We start from the raw sequence: 18919 nt of genomic DNA, 5'->3' as shown, positions 1-18919 counted from the left end.
TAGACACACTAAATATACTATCATTTAAAACCGAAACAAGTTTTCAGTCGTTCTTACTTTAAAATGGTAATAATTTTAATAGATGCAATTCAGAATAGAAATTGTCATGTTGAAGGAAATGCAAGGTGTACTGAATAAAATCAAGGTCTGTGTTCCTAAATCTTTACAGTTTTGAAATTCCCCAGAAATGACTGAAATTCTAACTGTCCATGTATTATAAAAAAGAAAATAATAATTTGTAAATTGTATTCCTAAAGTCCTACTATAACTAATTATGAATATGATGTCAAATGTAATCTAAAATTGATTACTGCTGCCAACTGTAAATATTAAAGAGCAACTTCAAAAAGTTGGGAGATTGCCTCAATTTTACATTATAAAAGACTTTTTACTCAGCTCACAACAAAAATGTACCACTGCAACAAAGTCTGCCTCAATACCATGTCTGCAGTTACAGGCAGTTATTAAAAATGTCAAAACAGCAAAAAAACCCCGCTGTGGTGCCAGGCCAACCTGCCTCTTAAACTTAATTCTGCTTTGAGGCATGAAAGGAACAATAATTTTGTGAAGACAAAGCAATGTGCCAGCAGTATTTTTCTTACTTATAGCCTCCATAGGAAATCTGAGAAGAAAAATGCATGCCTTATGTTAAATCTTCAGTCTTAGGAAAAGAAGTGTGACTTTGCAGTGTGTTAAAATGTTGCCGGGACCCTCATTATTTTATCTCTCAATGAATCCACGGAGGTGTAGTCTACAAAGGGTCAGCTATTATGGTTATATTCGTAAGACACAATATGTCTTTACGTGGTATAATCCATGTAAACCACATGGCACTCTGTACTTTAGAGTGATACGTGTGTTATTGATTGCGTGCCCAGAGTTTCAAAGGCATTTTGAGGCTGAGGGATAAATTTCTCTTTTGAGATGCATAGAAGAAATTTAAGATGTACTCCTCTTTCTCTCCTCATTCCCACAATGCACTCTTTATACTGAAAGATATGAGAAAAAATACTTTGTTTTCCTCTTTAAATGTTTTAGGTGTCTTCACTACTTTTTAATGTTATAAAATTTAGGAGACTATAAACGTAAAACCAATATACATGATAAAATCGGGAAGAATGAAAATGGTTTATGGAAACCTAATGACAAGTAATCTAAATAAGTAATCTAAATCAAAAGAGGGAGAACGTATTTTTCATGAATAGTTAAAGCCAGAATGCATTAACAGTATACGAAATCCCCTCTCCTACGATTACATCATTTATGACGATCATTGCACCATAATTTTGCCTGAAATAGCTGAGTTCTATAATTTTCATCCGAGGAATTCCACAAGTCAGCACAGTGCACTATTGCACCTGATTTATTCTGTCATTACCTTGAAAAATTGGTCCTTCACATTTCTCCTCTATTATCACAGACTAAAAGATGTACATTAGGCTATTTACTGCAGTAGTTCAGGATGTCCGTACAAACACTGTCTGCACTCTCTTCTGAATAAATTTCTCCGGCTCATCCACCTTGTCATCACAACTCTCCACTTCGTTTATTCAATTAGACACACGTCACTTTGAAAAGTCATTACTTGTCAAACGTACTCTTGAACATAATTTAAAGCCACCATCAATTTACCTTGTGAATAGAATCAATCTTTTTTATATATATATTTATAATTATACTCTTTACATTTTTAGATGGATTACATAACAATAATTTGCACAGGTTTTTTTCTGACATGTTAAATTAGGTACAATGACACCTTTCCCCTTGATTTTGTTACCTTGTTTTTCTACCAGTCAGAAGCAATGCTTTAGGTGGTGATTAGCATATCATACAAAATAAGCTCAGGTACTAGTGAGAGACCTCCAAGGGACACCAGGTACTGCCGAAGTGACGTTCTTCCCACTGCATTACTTCTGGGCTCCTACTTTGCATAAAAATCCAGTGTGACCAACTCCCACCTTGAGCCATGTGACTCTGCTTATTTCACGTTTCTCACATGCTTCCAGCCCAATTTTTCCAAATTTCCTCCTGTTCAGTGTTGAGCTGGGATGTTCTTAGCATGACACCCTCCAGACAGTTGCTGAGTAGCACACTGGACAAATTTACCATGGTGTCAAGGCACAGTTCTTATAGATGCGTATTGCTCTTTTCACTGAAATTAAGGAAGACTCATTCACTAGTGACTGGACTCTGTCCTGAAACAGGGGGCACAAGTGCCCATGCTGACTCAAGGCAGCATCATTCGTCAGCTGCTGTGTGCTGAGCCAGCCACAGCATCCCAGGGAGGATTCACCTCAGGAAGGATTTAAATGAGAGGAGAGTGTAAATGAGTGCTGGTCCTCCAGAAAACATGGTACCCATGCACTAACTGCTCCCACAAGCAGCCATGCTGGGACTGGGGATATCATGACATGAAGAACACCTCCTGTATAAATGAGGGATTTAATATTGGGAGTGAAGAGCTCTCAGTTTGGCAGGAATGCCTCTTATTGACATTTAATTTTCACTCATTGTGAAAACTGGAAGTGAAAACATTGTTCAACATACCATTAACGTACAGTTAATTCCAGTAACAATGCTGACACATACAATTGCTCTAGAAATAGTGTCTCCTTAGCATCACTCAATTTTTAAAAACAATTTCAACATTTTTGGGTTGGGTTTCTTTTGCTAAGCATATCTAACACAGGCTGACACTGTTAGATGAAATTATTAATGCGTATGTATTTATAGGATGAAGAAACATGACATACACTGTGACGCTCAAAGCATTTACCATATGCAAAATACTCCATAATTTCCTTTTTTAAAATAACAAAGCAAACGTCTGAATGTTGGACTGAGATACCTGAAGTGTAGGGCAGTTGAGTACTAAAATTAGCAAGAAGAAAATTAACTCCTTACCATTCTGAACATCCAATACATGATGTTTATCCAATGTCCAGCCACCCATGTTGGAGGCATCCAGTTCATAACCCTGCAAAACGGCAGTCCGCTTCTCCCAGAGGGTTAGATCCAAGCAAGACTCATATTCATAACCTACAGACACTGAAATAACAGTAAATTTCCTCATTAAGTATAGGATCTTGTTCAGAAGAAGAGTTTAAAGAATGTGATTTCCTTAAACTACATACGTTCTTCTGCTCTCCCAGGCTACCTGAAAATCCCTATGGCTTCCTTAGATGTATTGAAAATACTTAACAGAATTCCAAAATCCTTTAAAAAGCAATCTTGGGTTATTAAAATAATTTTATTTATTAAAAGTAAGTGGATTAGGACAGGTACAGAGGAAACCCATTTTGTGAAGTACAGCAGAATGCTATTGTGCTGTAAAATACAAGGAGCATGCAGACTAAATACCATGCTGTATTATGAGGCTGAGGGCTACTTCATGGGGAAGAACTAGAAGTGAAAAATGATGGTGGTCTCTTTTTCCTTTTGAAGGAATTATTTTCTTATAATTCAAAGTTTAGACTAGTATTTTCTAATATATTTTAATATCCATTGTTATTTCTCAGTCTTATTCTGCTAAACATTTTCTACTTAATGGATACAAGTATTTGAGATGTGCTTCCCTATTTTCAAGATAACAGTAAAAATGCCAAAAACCTCCGTAACACACATACCAACAGCTTCAGATAATCCATAGACTCTCTGGTTGTATGCATCAGTTTTATCCCATATGAAAGTGTAAGCCAGATTTGGGGAGGCAGGGAACCATTTTTGGAAAAGTCTTCCCACCACTGCCACCATAAGATGAACCTTCATTAAATTAAATGGTATAACGGATTGGGTCATAGTAATCTTCAGAACAGATTTATATCCTGCAGCCCTGGAGCTTAAGTATGATAACTTCAAATCGGTTCCTGGTATTGTTGTTTCTTCATGAAGCACCTATGCATTGGTGAGAAAAAAATGCAGTATTTGAATGATTTTGAAATTAAACAGAACAATGCAGCTATCATAAAAGGAGGCCTGACATGATGCTGCATGACAATCCATTAGGACGTATCATCTAAATCTGGCGTTCATTCAATAATGTAAAAAACACATAAATAAATAACAACATTTCACCTTTTCTTTTGAAAAGCAAAGTCTAAATTCTTCATTATACTGAAGCTGCTTAGTTGATACTTTCTGCTGAAGGATTTCAAAGATCTCTATTTTTATGGGGGGAAGGAAGCATGCAAGAGACGGAAAACATTCCCAACTGCTTTTTCCAACAGAGGCAAAAAAGCATCTTTCATCTAAGTGCAAATAGCCCCTTCTTATGCTGCCACCCATGTCCCAACTATGGATATGTAATAAAGGCAGTAGAGCCTCTAAGCACCGCAAAGCTTCAGATTTGGGCTGGAAGTCTAATTGCTCCTGTAGGAGCAGGAAGGACTTTCAGGTGGTTTATTATTTGCATTACCTGTGGATTGTAAATACTTTAAACTAGAGCATTCTTCCATTTATTTTGAAGATAGATAAGTAGGATGCCTCAGGGAAAGCTTTTCCATATTTCCTGATCAATATTCACTACTCAGACATCAGCTCACCACTTTCTCATTTCAGAGAGGTGCAATGATTCAGTTTTATTTTTAAAAGGCTCCCCCTGCCTCTACCTTGTCTTTTCCTCTGAGCTGAGGAGCTTTCATGGGTGATGGATGGATGTGAGAGGCTTCTGTGTAACGCAGATGAAGACAGCCTATACTGTCTTACACCTCAGCCAGGATAAACTGAGAGCCAGCACTTCAGGTGAACAGCTACCAGGTATCCCAGCTTATTGGGAAAAAAAAAAAAAAGGAAAAAGAAAAAAGAAAAAAGTATCTAGACACATTTATAATGTGTCTCTGGTGGGAAGAGAGGGTGAAGGATACTGAAGCACAAGCCCAGAGCCCGGGTGGTGTCAAAGGAGCACTCTGGGGGAAGTAAATTTGGAAAGCTTTATTTTACTTTCCTGTCTCCTAGTGCTAAGGTCTGAAGACCAAACACTAATGTTAGTGGAAAGCAGACTTCAGGGAGAGCACTGTCACAAATATTAGGCTTGAGACTTCAGTGGGATCAAAAGCTGGCTACTAAAAAAGTGCTAATTTAGCTTTCTATGCTAGAGAAATCCTTGGACACTGCTTTTAAACAACGGACTGTTGCGTAGGGTCAAATAATGTGGTTTATGCTCTTGAGGAGGGCAAAAGGTAGCTATACCATCCTCTACGTTGGCACTGTTGCTGGGATATGAAGAAAGATTTATATGGTTTTAATTATATCTATCTCGTTCCCAATAACTGTAAAAAAAAGAAATCTGAAATAGTATTTTGACTCATTGTCTGGCATGAATGGTTATTTACATCTGATATATGTAGGCATGCAACTCTTCTTCCCCAGTAAGACTATAATAGACCTGTAGGGACTAAAGGAGGAATTGGAAGATACTAGACAAATTAAATTCAGATTTAAAAATTCTTAATTCTTAATCTTCGAATGTTTCTTTTTTCCCCACCAAGACCCTGCCATCACTGAGAAGAAATGACAAGCAGTACCATCACTTGGAAGGAGGTGAGAGTGGCATCCTATCTGTTTGTAAATCTAGTCTGCTCTCCCTCAGTCCAATATATGCACGGTATCTAAGCCAGAGAACAAGCAAATCTTTTCGACACAAACAAAACCCCCTCTCTCTAGAGGGAATACGTGCACATATTCCTTTTCTAAGACTTTGAAGGAAAAACACAAACCACCTAGGAACAAAAGACAAATTCCTCCTCAAGACATCAGCAGGACTCTCATATACTGCACATTAAAACTAGTCTAACAGATGGAGATCTCTGTAAGCAAGAGGAGAAAAAGAAATAATATGCTTGTAATAGGGCACAATTTAATGGACTTCACTGGTCTCCCGTTACGACCATTGCTTCTTTTACAACTGCAACTGTGGAAGAGCAGTGTTAAACACTTAGGTGGTCTTCCAGTACTCTTGGCTGAGATAACAGGCAATAAAGAGGACACCCTGAAGTTTCAATTTCCAAGAAATTCTGCTGTGTATTTGGATTACTATCAAATTAGAAACTAGGACACTCATGCAGTTCTCAGTGAGGTTTAAAACAAAACCCGAACCCCTATTATTAGTTTCTGCAGAAGCCTCAAATACCTGCTGGAAATCTGACTTATATCTTCCTTCTTTCCATAAACTATACCCTGTAGTAACTTATTTTCTTGAGAACTTTAGAAATGTAGAGGTAAGGTTATGCATCTCAATCTCTCTCCCACAACCAAGCATTACAAAGAGAATTAAACAGTTTAATGTTCATCTGAAAACTTAAATCATCAGGCACAGCAGAGAGCATCCTATGGGAGCCATGACAACACATCAATTGTAAAGCAATCACGAAAGTCACTGGGTATAAAAGTCACATCAGGAATCACCAACACAACCAAGCTGCCTGTACTTCACCTTTTCCAGATAGAGTATCAAACTACCTTCAGAAAGGCCAATATCCTAAGGGGACTGACTTATAGCTCAACCACCAAATTCTAACGGTTGATGTTTTATTTATGGATGATCAAGCTTCTCAGAAGGACAGCTATGAAATATTTAACCTACAGGACTGAGATAAGGGTCACCTCAATTTTCACAAAGACAGAGTTTGTTGTCCTGATAGTTCAAGCTGGTGACTGAGCCACATAAATTGTGCAGGGCTCCTCCTCTCTTGTGGCCAGCAGTACTAAAACTGTCCAGGCTCTGGAATGCTTTCCTGCTCCAAAATATAATATGATTCAAGTGATATGCTGTGATGGTATTAAGAACCCTGAATAAGGAATTTAATTCAATTAGGGGGAAAAACGCCTGCTGTATTGCCGTGATTTTTTTTGGTAAAATGAGCAACTTCAATAGAAGATTTGAGAACAAATTGCACAAATGAGTGCAAACTTCAGTCCTAATGTCAGAAAAAGGTTCTTTGCCAAGAAGCAACAGCTGAACTTCTGCATTAAAACAAAACATCACCTTGGTTTGAGAAGGGTAAAGATGGCATTTTTAGATCCAGGTACATATTGTTAAGTAGCTCATGAGGCAACTACTGCTATTAGACAAACTTTGAGACCAAGAAGTACTAAAATTATACTTCTTTAAGTAGAAGCTGCAGCTGCTTACTTCAGGATGGAAAAATCTTTTCCTTTTAGAAAAAGACTTCCCCTAGAATTGAGGCTCTTAAATGAACTTATAAAGAAACAACCTTGAGTTAACAATGTAAAGAAAGGAGAAATGAAAAGGGGAAAAAAGACTTGTTTTTTCTAGACTTAAAACATTGCTGAGATATAACAGATAAGAGGGACATGAAGAAATCTAAACGTTTCCATAAAACAATAAATCAAGAGGTCTTTATAAAGTTTCAAATAGAAAGCAAAAGAAAAGAAAACCAGAAAATGTGCTGAAAAACATCGACACATAAATGGAGATATTTGACTTTAAGAGTAATCTCCATTTTTTTCTCAGTACAAACTTGAAGTTCTGGAGATTTTAGCTAAATGAAACTAGGATGCAGCATCCATGTATCTAGAATACTTGGAATATCTAGATATACTATTATACTGCCTGCTTAAATGATAAAATAGGTTAATTTCTTTGCTGAAAATCTGGCCACCCTGAAGTTACAAACAATCATTTTTATTAAGTCACTGAGGCCCGTATTTTACACTGAATTCTTCTGGCTAAATAAATTTTACCAGCTTTTGCTGTACAGTACTGCCAGTAGTGAGAGTGTCAAGGGAAAGGAAAAAGAAAAAAGCAGTGCGCAACCTTGAACTTATAATTTGAAGGAAAATTTTTCAGTTTTCATTCTCCTACACACTTGAGGTGATGGAAACAAGCTGCTCGGGACCTGCAGAAGGCATCTTGCAAGCGTACATAACAGTGGATAATAGAAGTATAGAAAGGAGAGTCTCAAAAGCTCGATTTCAGAATTGCTCACTGTGACTCACATCCAGGTTTCTGCCAGACCACACTACAATATGTGGCAAACAGACATTTATTATATTAGGAAACAGACAGCAACAATATTACCTAACACATATAAGCAGCTCCAGCTTAACCTGATCTCCTTCATCTGCGTGCAGTTCACTGTCTTGTTCCACACTGATTAATCTCAGCTAGTTAAGTCTAGGCAGAGCATGCTAACTTGCAATTAAAAGTAGATAAAGTCATGCCTAAGTAGTCCAAATTTAGTTAACATGTTATTTATTAGCATCCCTCTTGAGTAATGATCTGTTGGGTCTGTGATCACCCCTTTACCTACTGCATTTGTTCTTTCCCCTTGCTTGCTGCCTTTTTTTTCATTTTTTTTTGGTGCTGCTTCTTTGGTACAGACTTTAATTCCCTCTATGTTCAATTTGATATTCATAAGCCACTAAGTACACTCTTTTGGAAACATTCTCTCCAAGGGATGATGAAGCACTTCAAGAGATGATGATTACAGCAGCACATCATTTTCTCCTAAGTACACGACAGTGAGTGCTGTCACACCACACGAACGAGGTGACTAATACTGACTGAAGGAACATGGGAAACAGTTTATTTCTTTGTGCCTTCATCCAGTCTCCCACACTTTCAAACTGGCATAATCCCTTTTTTATGAAAAGGTCTACAGCAGTTCCTCCAGAGCTGAACAGACAGTTTTGAATGGAATCTGGTTCTGCCCATCTTTTGTCAGAGTAGTGAATTGTTTGGGAGACAGACTGTTAAGCATTATGCACTTCCAAGGGGAACCTGAGCCTAAAGGAGTACGTCCCAGGCACAGCTGTGCAGCTCCCACTTGCCAAAGCAGGGGATTATACGTGTGATGAGTGAAGAATATAGAAGAAAATAGTCCTTGATGTGTTTCTTATACAGTACCAGAACCGGATTTTTGCATACATAATGCCATTATTATTTTTACCTCATCATAAATGACCCATCAACACCAACTGCCTAGGATCTGCTGAGAATATGATCTTTCCTTCTGGCTGGTTTTCTAGGAAAATCAACTTGACCCAACAGTCCTGCCTGTCAGCCCTCCCATCTCACTACTTTTGAAGCTGGTAGCCAGAAATAACAGTAGAAATCTCTAAAGATAATTCAGTTCCTTTAGGGTTTATAAAAGAAAGGGTTCAGGTAGGGAAGAAGTAGCAAAGTTGGTACTTCCATGAGAAACAAAAAAAAGGCTGGATGCAGTCTGTGGGGGAAGGACTGGATGGGGCAGATAGCTGGAATTATAGCAATAGGTGGGAATTAGTAGGAATCCAGACTTCATTAGTCCCACTGCTCATGAAATGACTTGTTTACCTAGACATTACAAGTGTTTTTTGAAAATATGTATTTTCTGGCATTCTTCTATTATTACTTTTTCTTGATTTATACCCCATCTATCTAAGCCATTTTCCATCACTTCAGGAACTGAATCTATCATCTGTTGCCAAAACAAGTAAATCAGAGCTGTTCTTCAGTGGACTGTGTTTTGCAAATACTTCCTTTTAATTGACTTAAAACTATCAAAGGCACAGAAACGACAGTGAGGATAAAAGCAACAATTTTCTAGCACAGTCTAGATTTGTATGAACATTTATTTGTAATTTCCTTACATCTTTACTTTAAACCTGCTCCTACCATGAATTGCTTAATGATTTTGATCTTTTCTTAAGAGCTCTGCATGAAAACATTTGAATACATTTTCTATGTTTCCCTTGAAGAGACAAGGACATTTCATAGTGAATGGGGAAAAAAGTGCCCTTGTAATTATGACATTGTGAAGGTGGGAGACAGAAAAGAGAGAGAAAGGAGAGGGGGAGAGAGAGAGAAAGGAGAGGGGGAGAAAGGAGAAAGAATGCTATTTCACCAGGAAAAGTTTTCTACAAAATCAATAATGAGATAAATATTACTTCTTGAAATGCAACTCTGCTTTTAAGAATTGAGGAAGACTGTATTAGGGATCACTTATTTGACACAGAGGAATTTAATACATCTATGTTACAGAAAAACATTCCAACCACAGCTCTTTCTGTTTAAACCAAGGTTCTGATGTTAAGTCTTGCTTTGGCTATTACGAGTTCTGAAAAAGTAGATTAGCACGCGTGCTCATTAGCTTGTAAGCCTGTCCTTGGTGTTACAGAGAATTCTTTTAGTTTGTAAAAATCTGAGTGTCATGTTATTTATTAGGACTAAACAGATAAATTGAACTGCATGGGTCTTTCAGATATAGTGGAAAAACACCTTTCATTTTCAGTTTCTGAGGTGCACTTCTAACAAGAAGGCAGTCAAAAAAGTAAGATGTACTATAGCATGTCCATTTTGATGGGCCAATGCCTGATTGCTGAAGACAATCTATAAATTAAATTATGCAAACAAATACAAACCCAGACACTAGTGTACACCAAGTTTTCATACCTTTTTTTTTCAGATGAAATTTTAAAAATCATCCCATAGAATAAATAAATCGGTCTGAAAATAATCATGTTGCTAATTCTTAGCAGTTAGTCAGAATTATTTATTTTTAAACAGCAGTTTGCACTCTCTTCATTATGGTTGCTTAATACTAGCCTGTGACAAAATGCTATTTATTTGAAGCACATGTTACCTGTGTCTCTGGGATGATAGGACTGTCTTCAGGAGAAATTCTAAAAAACGTGGATAAAGGTGATGACACAATAACAGGGTTTGGCCTTACAAATCCGCTCAGATCACAACTAGGAATGTCATTCTCTTCCTTCTTCATGACCAGGGTATCCATGACATAAAAGACATTCCAGGGAATCCATACTGTATGATACTGTGTCAGGAACGGTGATCGCTCAAACACCAGTGTCAGAGAGGCACCACCATTTGCTACCAAGTCAAACCTAGAAAAAAAACCCCAACAGGGCTAGCAAATAAGTCAGCAAATTCCCAAAGCCATCCACAGCCTCCATTTTATGGACTGATTCTTCATTCCATTGTATTGCTCTGAAGGCAGAACAGCTCTACTCAGAACAATGTTGAAATCAAATTATATTACGTAATACTGCACCAAGAGGATAGAGATTTTAGAATGCTGCGTTTATATTAAGCAAGCCCTTCTACTTCTAAAGTATACAATCAACTTTGGTCAATCGCTTTTTTCATGTCTTTTGTTTCCATTATTTTATTATTATCTTATTTTTACAAGCAGCTCTTCAGTAACACCTTTGCTGTCTTTATGACTTATAAGTGCTTCAAAGGAAACTTACATTCCATCTTGGCGAGTGATTGTATATCCATAGTCTGGATAGTGTAGAAAGGAGACGTTGACTCCAATGAGTGGTGTTCCATCAGCAGTTAATACTTGGCCCCTTATGACAGATGCAAGACTGTGAAAAAGATGCAGGATCAAATTACAAATTTGCTTTTCTCATTCTCTTTTGAATGAATAAAAGCTAGTAGAGCTAACACACACACACACATCTCTACATGGTATCAACTACCATTAAAAAGATATGCCTGAGACTCTAACCCTTTTACAAGTTCACGTAATTTACCCTGTATAAACAAATGCCTTGAAATCTACAGATAATAATTTTGTTTCAATATTGTTGATCTTACTTTGGTTCATTTTGTCTGTACTGAGTTACTAAGACCAGAAATTCACTGAAGAATTTTAAGAACTTATAAACTCTGGATGTTCCCACTGTAAGTCACACTTCTGGCAGACTCTTGAAGAACAATGTACTTTTCAATTAGTATCAAAGCAATCTGTAAAACTGCAGGGACTATGAAGTACAAAATTTAAAAGAGCAATAAGGAACATTTGTGCAACAAGTTTTAATCAACTGCTGTGCCCAAACACATTAATGCTGTTAAATTACTGCAAACGCAGTAGTTCCAGGGTAAATCATCTTCCTTCACTCAGTGAGATCCCAGACACCTGCTTCGTGTTACTGGTTTATTTTCAGGTCATTAGTGCTTCATGGAGCACCAGTCAAATAGTTTATGCAATTATACTGTCGTGCACTTAACAGTTCTATTACATTAATTCATAATTTATATTATTTAGTGAGCTCAGTTTAAAAAGTGCAGCTTTGCTTTTCCTTCTGAAGTGTTTTCATTGCTTTGATGTATTTCCAACTGTGCTAGCCCAAATCAACTGGTTAAATACAGATTTATTTAATCATTAATGAAGTGCCCTGTTAGAATACAGGTACTAAGCATGGCAAGTACCTTCTGTAACCTACTGGCACTGGCAATTTGAATATTGCAGGAAATGAGACAAAATATGCGATTTGATATATTAAGAGAAAAGGTTTCTGTTGAAAGTCCATGCCATGAAATTTGCAGACACAGTGGATCCTCTCCTAAATGTGAATCTCACGCACTCTTCAATTTATTTTGTATTCATGAGTAAATGATAAGTCATGCTCACCTCTTATTAAAAGGACTTTCCCCAGGTATGACATGAGTGCTGTCTGCTCCGATGAGAAAACTGATTCGGTCATAAAATGCTTTGGCAGCTTGCTGAGATGGTGACTGTTGACTTTGGCTGATAATATCTTGGGGATCAGGTAGTCCACGACAATAAGGCTGGTTTTGGCAAGAACTCTGCAAACAGCAGTCAGGATCCATACAGTCAACTAGCCCATCTGTTGGCAGAAATTCACACAAATGAACAAACTTTTCCTCCTGTCCCTTTGCATGTGAATGAGCAAGCCAGCAGACAGATTAAAAAAATTATGTAGTATGAAAGAATACCAATAATTAAGATTTTAATGAATTCACTTTCAATTAAGGAAAGAGAGTTTGTTTCCACTGAGTTCTTAAACTCCCATGGAAATCCATGCAAACGGAATACACTCAGTATCGCGTATAAATTAAACCTATTTATTTGATACTTTTCTAAAAACACACTGAACAAAACAGAAAATGAAGGCACTCAGGCTCTACATACACTGTTAACTTATAAATATTAAACATTTTAGGTGGGTCTAAGTAGCTTTTATCTGCAGTTATTTGGCTTGCTAAAAGAAAAGAAACAAGTAACTCCCACTCAGCTGTTTTCCTGCAGTTTTTTGGCATATCTATGCTGCAAGTAGCTTTAAATATTTCACAACATTTATCAAGGTGGATTCCTTTATACCCTGGCAGAAAGATTTTGTTGCTAGTGGCAAAGGCAATTTCCACAACTATTTTGCATGAAAATGTATGAGAGAACAAAATCTGTATTTAACATTTAGATTTTATTCTGAATAAACTGATGAGGAATGCTGGCCAGTATAAACAAGATTTAAACACATGGGTGCTTTTATGCTTATGTGCTGAAATATTCACATATAATGAGCATTAGATCTGTCACATCCGCGGAAATCTAATTTGGTGAAAAATTAAAATCAAGATCAAATTGATAACTACTAATTTGCTGTAAGTAAAGTCGTAAGGAAAATGAGCCTGGAAATGTCAGCTACAGAAAATTTCTAGATGAATGTAATATAGTATCACATAGCTGATAATTGTTTCCCCAAAAGAACAGCAAGACTGAAATAGCTGAAACATTTTATTATTCCATTTAGATTAGAGAGGGAGCTTGCTTGTTGCACTGAACTGAAAAATATACCAATGCAGCACTCGGAGGAAGCCCATGACTGTTTCTCTCACAAAAGAATCTAGCTTTAGAGTAAAACTTCTTTCTGAAGGGAAAAATATCATCCATTTTTGTTCAATCATATGTTGAAAGAGTGTAAGTAAACAGAGATCTTCTAAAGGTATTCCTCTAAGGATTGCTGTGTTATGTGGATCAGTTAGAAGACTGGCAAAATAGTAAAGGACTGGGATTTCTGTTCTTTTGCACATCTAAAATTCTTATTTAACTCAGCTGACATTGAAGTCAGTTCAGGGAAAATAAAAAGGATGAAAAAGTCATCATTAAGTATATCAAAGTTTAAACTTTTTTAAGAGAAAAGAAAGAACATTGATTTTTCCTGGGATGAGGATACACCAGAGGGTCCTGCTGCCATCCAGACAGACCTCGAAAGGCTGGAGAAATGGGCTGACAGGAACCTCATGCAGTTCAACAAAGAGAAGAGTGAAGCTCTGCAGCTGGGGAGGAACGATCCCATGCACCAGTACTTGTTGGGGGGACAACTGGCTGCAAGGCAGCTTTGTGGAGAAAACCTTGGGAGTCCTGGTGGACACCAAATTCAACATGAGCCAGCAACATGCCCCTGCAGTAAAGAAGGTGCCAGTGACATCCTGGGCTGCATTAGGAGGAGCATTGCCAGCAGGTCGAGGGAGGTGATCCTTGCCCTCTACTCAGCGCTGGAGATGCCAGACCTGGAGCACTGTGTGCAGGCTGGGCTTTCCAGTACAAGCGAGACATGGACATACTAGAGAAGGCTCAGTGAAAGGCCATGAAGATGGTTAAGGCCTTGACACTTCTCTCCTATGAGGAAAGGCCGAGAGAGCTGAGACTGTTTAGCCTGGAGAAGAGATGGCTCAGGGCAGGAATCTGATCAAAGTGTACAGATACCTAATGGGAGGGTGTAAAAAAGACCACCTTTCAGTGGCGCCCAGCGAAAGGACAAGAGACAATAGGCACAGACTGAAACACAGGAAATTCTGTCTAAACATCAGAAAAACTTTTTTTACTGTGAAAGTGGTCAGACAGGTTGCCCAGGGAAGTTGTGGAGTCTCCACCCTTGGAGATACTGAAAACCCAACTGGACATGGCCCTGAGCAACCTGCTCTAGTTGACCCTGCTTTGAGCGGGAGGTGGGACTAGATGATTTCCAGAGGCCTTTCCAACCTCAGATAGACTGTGACTCTTGTAATTTTCTAGTCTCATTCTTGTACAATATGAAACCCTTTCCTATCCAAAGTACTGACCTCCCTTGCTGGTTTTAACTCCAGAAGCCTGGATCAGTGTCAAAGCTGGGGGTACTGATGGTTAAAAGCATAGTTTTAGGTTTTTATATCTCTGTATGATCTCCCAGGCTCTATCTGGTGCAGTTGCCAAAGAAATGCTCAGATTTCATCATTCATCTTTGTTAGTTTATAAAAAGCAAATGTACATCTGGAGTATAGTCTGCAGGTCATAAAACTGCATGAGATTGACACCTTCTGAACTAATCAGCTGGAAATGCATTTTTACAAGCCTCTCCGCTAACATCAATCAGAGAAAGAATCTCATTTTCACCAGCCAAGATACAGGGATATGCTGTTTGTTATTTTTCTGTGGAGTTTATCAGCAACTTGCCCAGGCGAGTGACGGATGGTTATGAATCTGGCTCCTTATAACTGGAGAAAACATTTTTCATTCTTTCTCTGTACTTATGTGGCTAGAGCTATCTAGTACCACTAAGTTGAATACTCTATTGCAGAGCAAAATTTCCTTTCTGAAATGGCTCTGCAAAATTATTGATGAATTTTGTTTAGCCTGAAAAATATGAGACTTAGATCAAGACTGGCTTATCAGTTATATCACTCGAATATGATAGTGAAATTATAAAGAAAATAGAAACTCCTACAGCCAGCTGGACAATCATTATCAGTCTCAGAAGGCTATTTTGTATTTTTTTTGTTCTAGATGCGAGTGGTTCTTCTATATACAGAAGACATAATGACTACATTATTGTTTTCTTCCTCAAAAGCTGAAGACTAGCTGTAAAAATATTGACTAATGTTACTTTTCCTTTTGTTGCAAAATGCGCAGAACTGCAATGGAGCATGGCCTGGTGATAAGATTGCTTACTTGGAGATACTAATAAAACCCCCAAAACATTAAATGAGGCCAGTCAAGACAGAGGATTCCCACACTTATGGATGTCTGAAAAATAAGATGTATCAGTGGGCGTGTTTGCTTTTGAATGGAATTTAAAGGGTACATATATAACTGCTGGAAGGAGGAAAAACCAGGGAACAAAAAAAGTCCAGGGCACAAGTACTGCCCATGTCAAGGGGAGATCGTGGCCAAGGACCTGCATAAATCACACTCTTGGTAAGTAAGTTCGTTATATATTTAGGCAACAAAAAATCTCCATGAAGTGAAATTCACTGTCTAGATAGGAAGAATACAGTTTTGGAACTGTGATGCTGGCCATCACACCAGGACAGTTTCAGTGACTGTGGTACACTAAGGCAAAAGACTGGAAAGGCCATAAAACTGTATAAACAAACCTCAGTTATCCTCACATAGCTCAATTTTACAACAGGCTGTAATGAATGGAATCAATTATAGACACCAAAAATGACTGCCTGTAGTAGCAGCTGGTCAGAAAAGCAGCAAAAGCAGGAATAGCCCTTGATTTATTCCCGAGCAGTGCACAAGGACTTTGTTCAATGTTACTACCACAGTATCTCTATAAGCACACCTATAGTGTACTCAAATTCAACGCTCCTGCTGGAGTGAAAAAGCCTAAAATACGAAGTGTTGGGCTCTAAATGAGCTGTCACTCCAGAAAGAAATCCTGGAGTCACCGTGAATAAGTGCTATGGATATATCAATCCAGCACTCCCCTGCAAGCATAGATGCGAACAAAAAAGCTGAAGAATAACGGGAAGTGTTGGAGCATGAACCAGAGAACACGAACACGGCATTGTATCAGTCCTAATTAATGTACAAACTTCCTGAACTTTCCTGAGCTTGGATTATCTTTGTACTTAGTTACCTTTCTGACGTTCAAAACATTCTGTAGTAGTAATTTCCTACTTTAATTAGCAGCCTGCTAGTACACCAAAGAAAATATAAGTTCACATTTGTCCTATTATATTCTTTTGCTAAGCATTTGCTATTAGCCACTATCAGACAAGAGGCCCTGGTTTAGGTAATCTTTAGGCTGAATTTGTACTATCTTGTGACAATGCTTATCAGAAGCAGTCTGTACTAGCCTAAGCAAAGAATTACAAAAATACAGTAGTGCTAAATATGCTTTGTTTTATTACAGTATTTATTTTCATTTTAGTAATAAAATAATATTAATAATCCCTTAAATCCTGCTGGTGGAAACCTGTAACTACTCTTAATAATTGGATAGGAGCTAATAAAAAGCAAACTTAACAAAGGAATCTGTTCAGTAAAGACCTACCTAAACTAAAGAATAAATGGCTTATTCTTTATACAGTGATGACAAAACATGGTCCACTTTGTAAAGTATAATAGTGACACACTTTTTCCCAAGTAAAGAAGTTAGGCTTATTCCACCCATGGACGACTCTGACTTCCCCTCTCCCCACAAAGTCATTAGGAGTTTAACTCAGCCTAAGGCCTGCTTGTTGCACACACATTCCTTGTGGGTTGCTAAAATGTAAAGAAAATTCTGTATTTTATTATCCAAATCAAACATATGGAAAAACAGAGTGATCCTTAAAAAGAAAGGAAATGGTCTGCAAGACTCTCAGAAATCTGTATTAAAAGTAAGATGAGTAATAATCATCCTATAATATGTCAATAGTATCTAGAAGGGAAAATGATCAAGTATGCCTTGATGTCATTAGCATTTCCTATGGAGAATATTCCCACTGAGGTCTTTGGGATGCTCATGTTCACAGAGTTTGAACAATCACTCCCAGAAAGAGCTAAGAATCAAAGGAACAGCAGACACTGTTATTAATGAATTATACTCATATTAATATATAAAATATATTTTATCCAGTGTAGGATGAAACATAAACATTAACCATAGCATATCAATTCGCTCACAGCCATGACAGCTTTAACTATATAACCACTGAGCCTAGTGCAATGTAAATCACAATACCTGCAGTCATGGTATAAATTCAGCGTAAGTGCTCAGATAACCTAATCACCCACAATAAATAAATACAGCAGAGGCATCCTTGTGCCATTCCTTGTAGCTGTCTGGAATTTGAATGGCTTGCTCGAGAGATTAGTGGGCTGGTTGCAGGTACTCTTGGAAACAGAAGAAACGCTGCTTCTCTTTCCAGGTGGGTTTCTGGCAAACAACACTTTCTTCTCCCAGTTTTGTTTGGTATGCTTCCAGTTTTTAATTTAATTTAATTGCTGTATTTTAGCCCTTTTCGTCAGCCACTAGTCAAAGACTGAAGTGAATATACTCTGTACTGAAGCATATAAATTAAAATAAAGTCCACTGAAAGCAAAATGCCAGTAATAAATAGCATTATATAGGTCAATCATGGCAAAACAACTGTTTGGCCAATCCCTTCCTCACACATAGCTGCATAATGTCTGTAAAGGAAATAATAAAAAAAATCGTGAGAAAAAAATCAACAAAATGCTAGCATTAGAGGTTGGGTTTTTTTTTGCGATATTGTCCTTTCTTCTTGAACTTTAAGTCATCCTGTTAGATCCTTCTGCTCCAATTCCTCATTCCTTTTCCCCTTTTCCTCAATGTCATGGTTTAACCTCAGCCGACTGTTAAGCACCACACAGGTGCTCGCTCACTCCCCTCAGTAGGATGGGGGACAGAATTGGGGGGTGGCGGTGGAAGTAAAACTCATGGGTTGAGATAAAGACAGTTTAATAGGACAGAAAACGAAGGGAAAAAAGAATAGACTACATAAAACAAGTGATGCACAATACAATTGCTCACCACCTGCTGACCGATGCCCAGCCAGTCCCTGAGCTGCAGTGTCCCCTGGCGAACTCCCCCCAGTTTATATACTGGGCAGCATGTCATATGGTATGGAATGCCCCTTTGGCTCGTTTGGGTCAGCTGTCCTGGCTGTGTGCCCTTCCAGTTTCTTGTGTGCTCCCAGCCCCCGCTGGCAGGGCAGTATGAAAACTTGAAAAGTCCTTGACTTAGCACCGCTTAGCAACAATTAAAACATCAGCGTATTAGCAACATTATTCTCATTCTAAATACAACACACAGGACTATACCATTTACTAGGAAGAAAATTAACTTTGTTCCAGCCGAAACCAGGACACTCACAAACAGCTATTACTGTTTTCAGTCTGAAGGAGCATCTTCTTTTCCCTTCTTCTGTTTA

General features: G+C 37.9%; 1 protein-coding gene across 10 annotated transcripts in view; it reads right to left on the bottom strand.

The window, feature by feature from the left end:
* Positions 1 to 18919, bottom strand: part of TENM3 (teneurin transmembrane protein 3) — a 478347-nt gene that overhangs the window by 43624 nt on the left and 415804 nt on the right. For all 10 annotated transcript variants that reach the window (XM_049792479.1, XM_049792524.1, XM_049792519.1 and 7 more), the window contains 5 exons: positions 12384 to 12600; positions 11215 to 11334; positions 10587 to 10848; positions 3630 to 3897; positions 2908 to 3051 (listed from right to left, as the gene is read on the bottom strand). In XM_049792479.1, coding sequence (XP_049648436.1) covers positions 2908 to 3051; positions 3630 to 3897; positions 10587 to 10848; positions 11215 to 11334; positions 12384 to 12600 — 1011 coding nt within the window. The remainder of the gene's footprint in view (positions 1 to 2907; positions 3052 to 3629; positions 3898 to 10586; positions 10849 to 11214; positions 11335 to 12383; positions 12601 to 18919) is intronic.

The sequence above is a fragment of the Accipiter gentilis genome, chromosome 3, assembly GCF_929443795.1.
Source record: "Accipiter gentilis chromosome 3, bAccGen1.1, whole genome shotgun sequence".
Taxonomy (NCBI): domain Eukaryota; kingdom Metazoa; phylum Chordata; class Aves; order Accipitriformes; family Accipitridae; genus Astur; species Astur gentilis.
The sequence above is the reverse complement of the archived record's forward strand: the minus strand, read 5'-3'. Positions and strand labels throughout refer to the sequence as shown.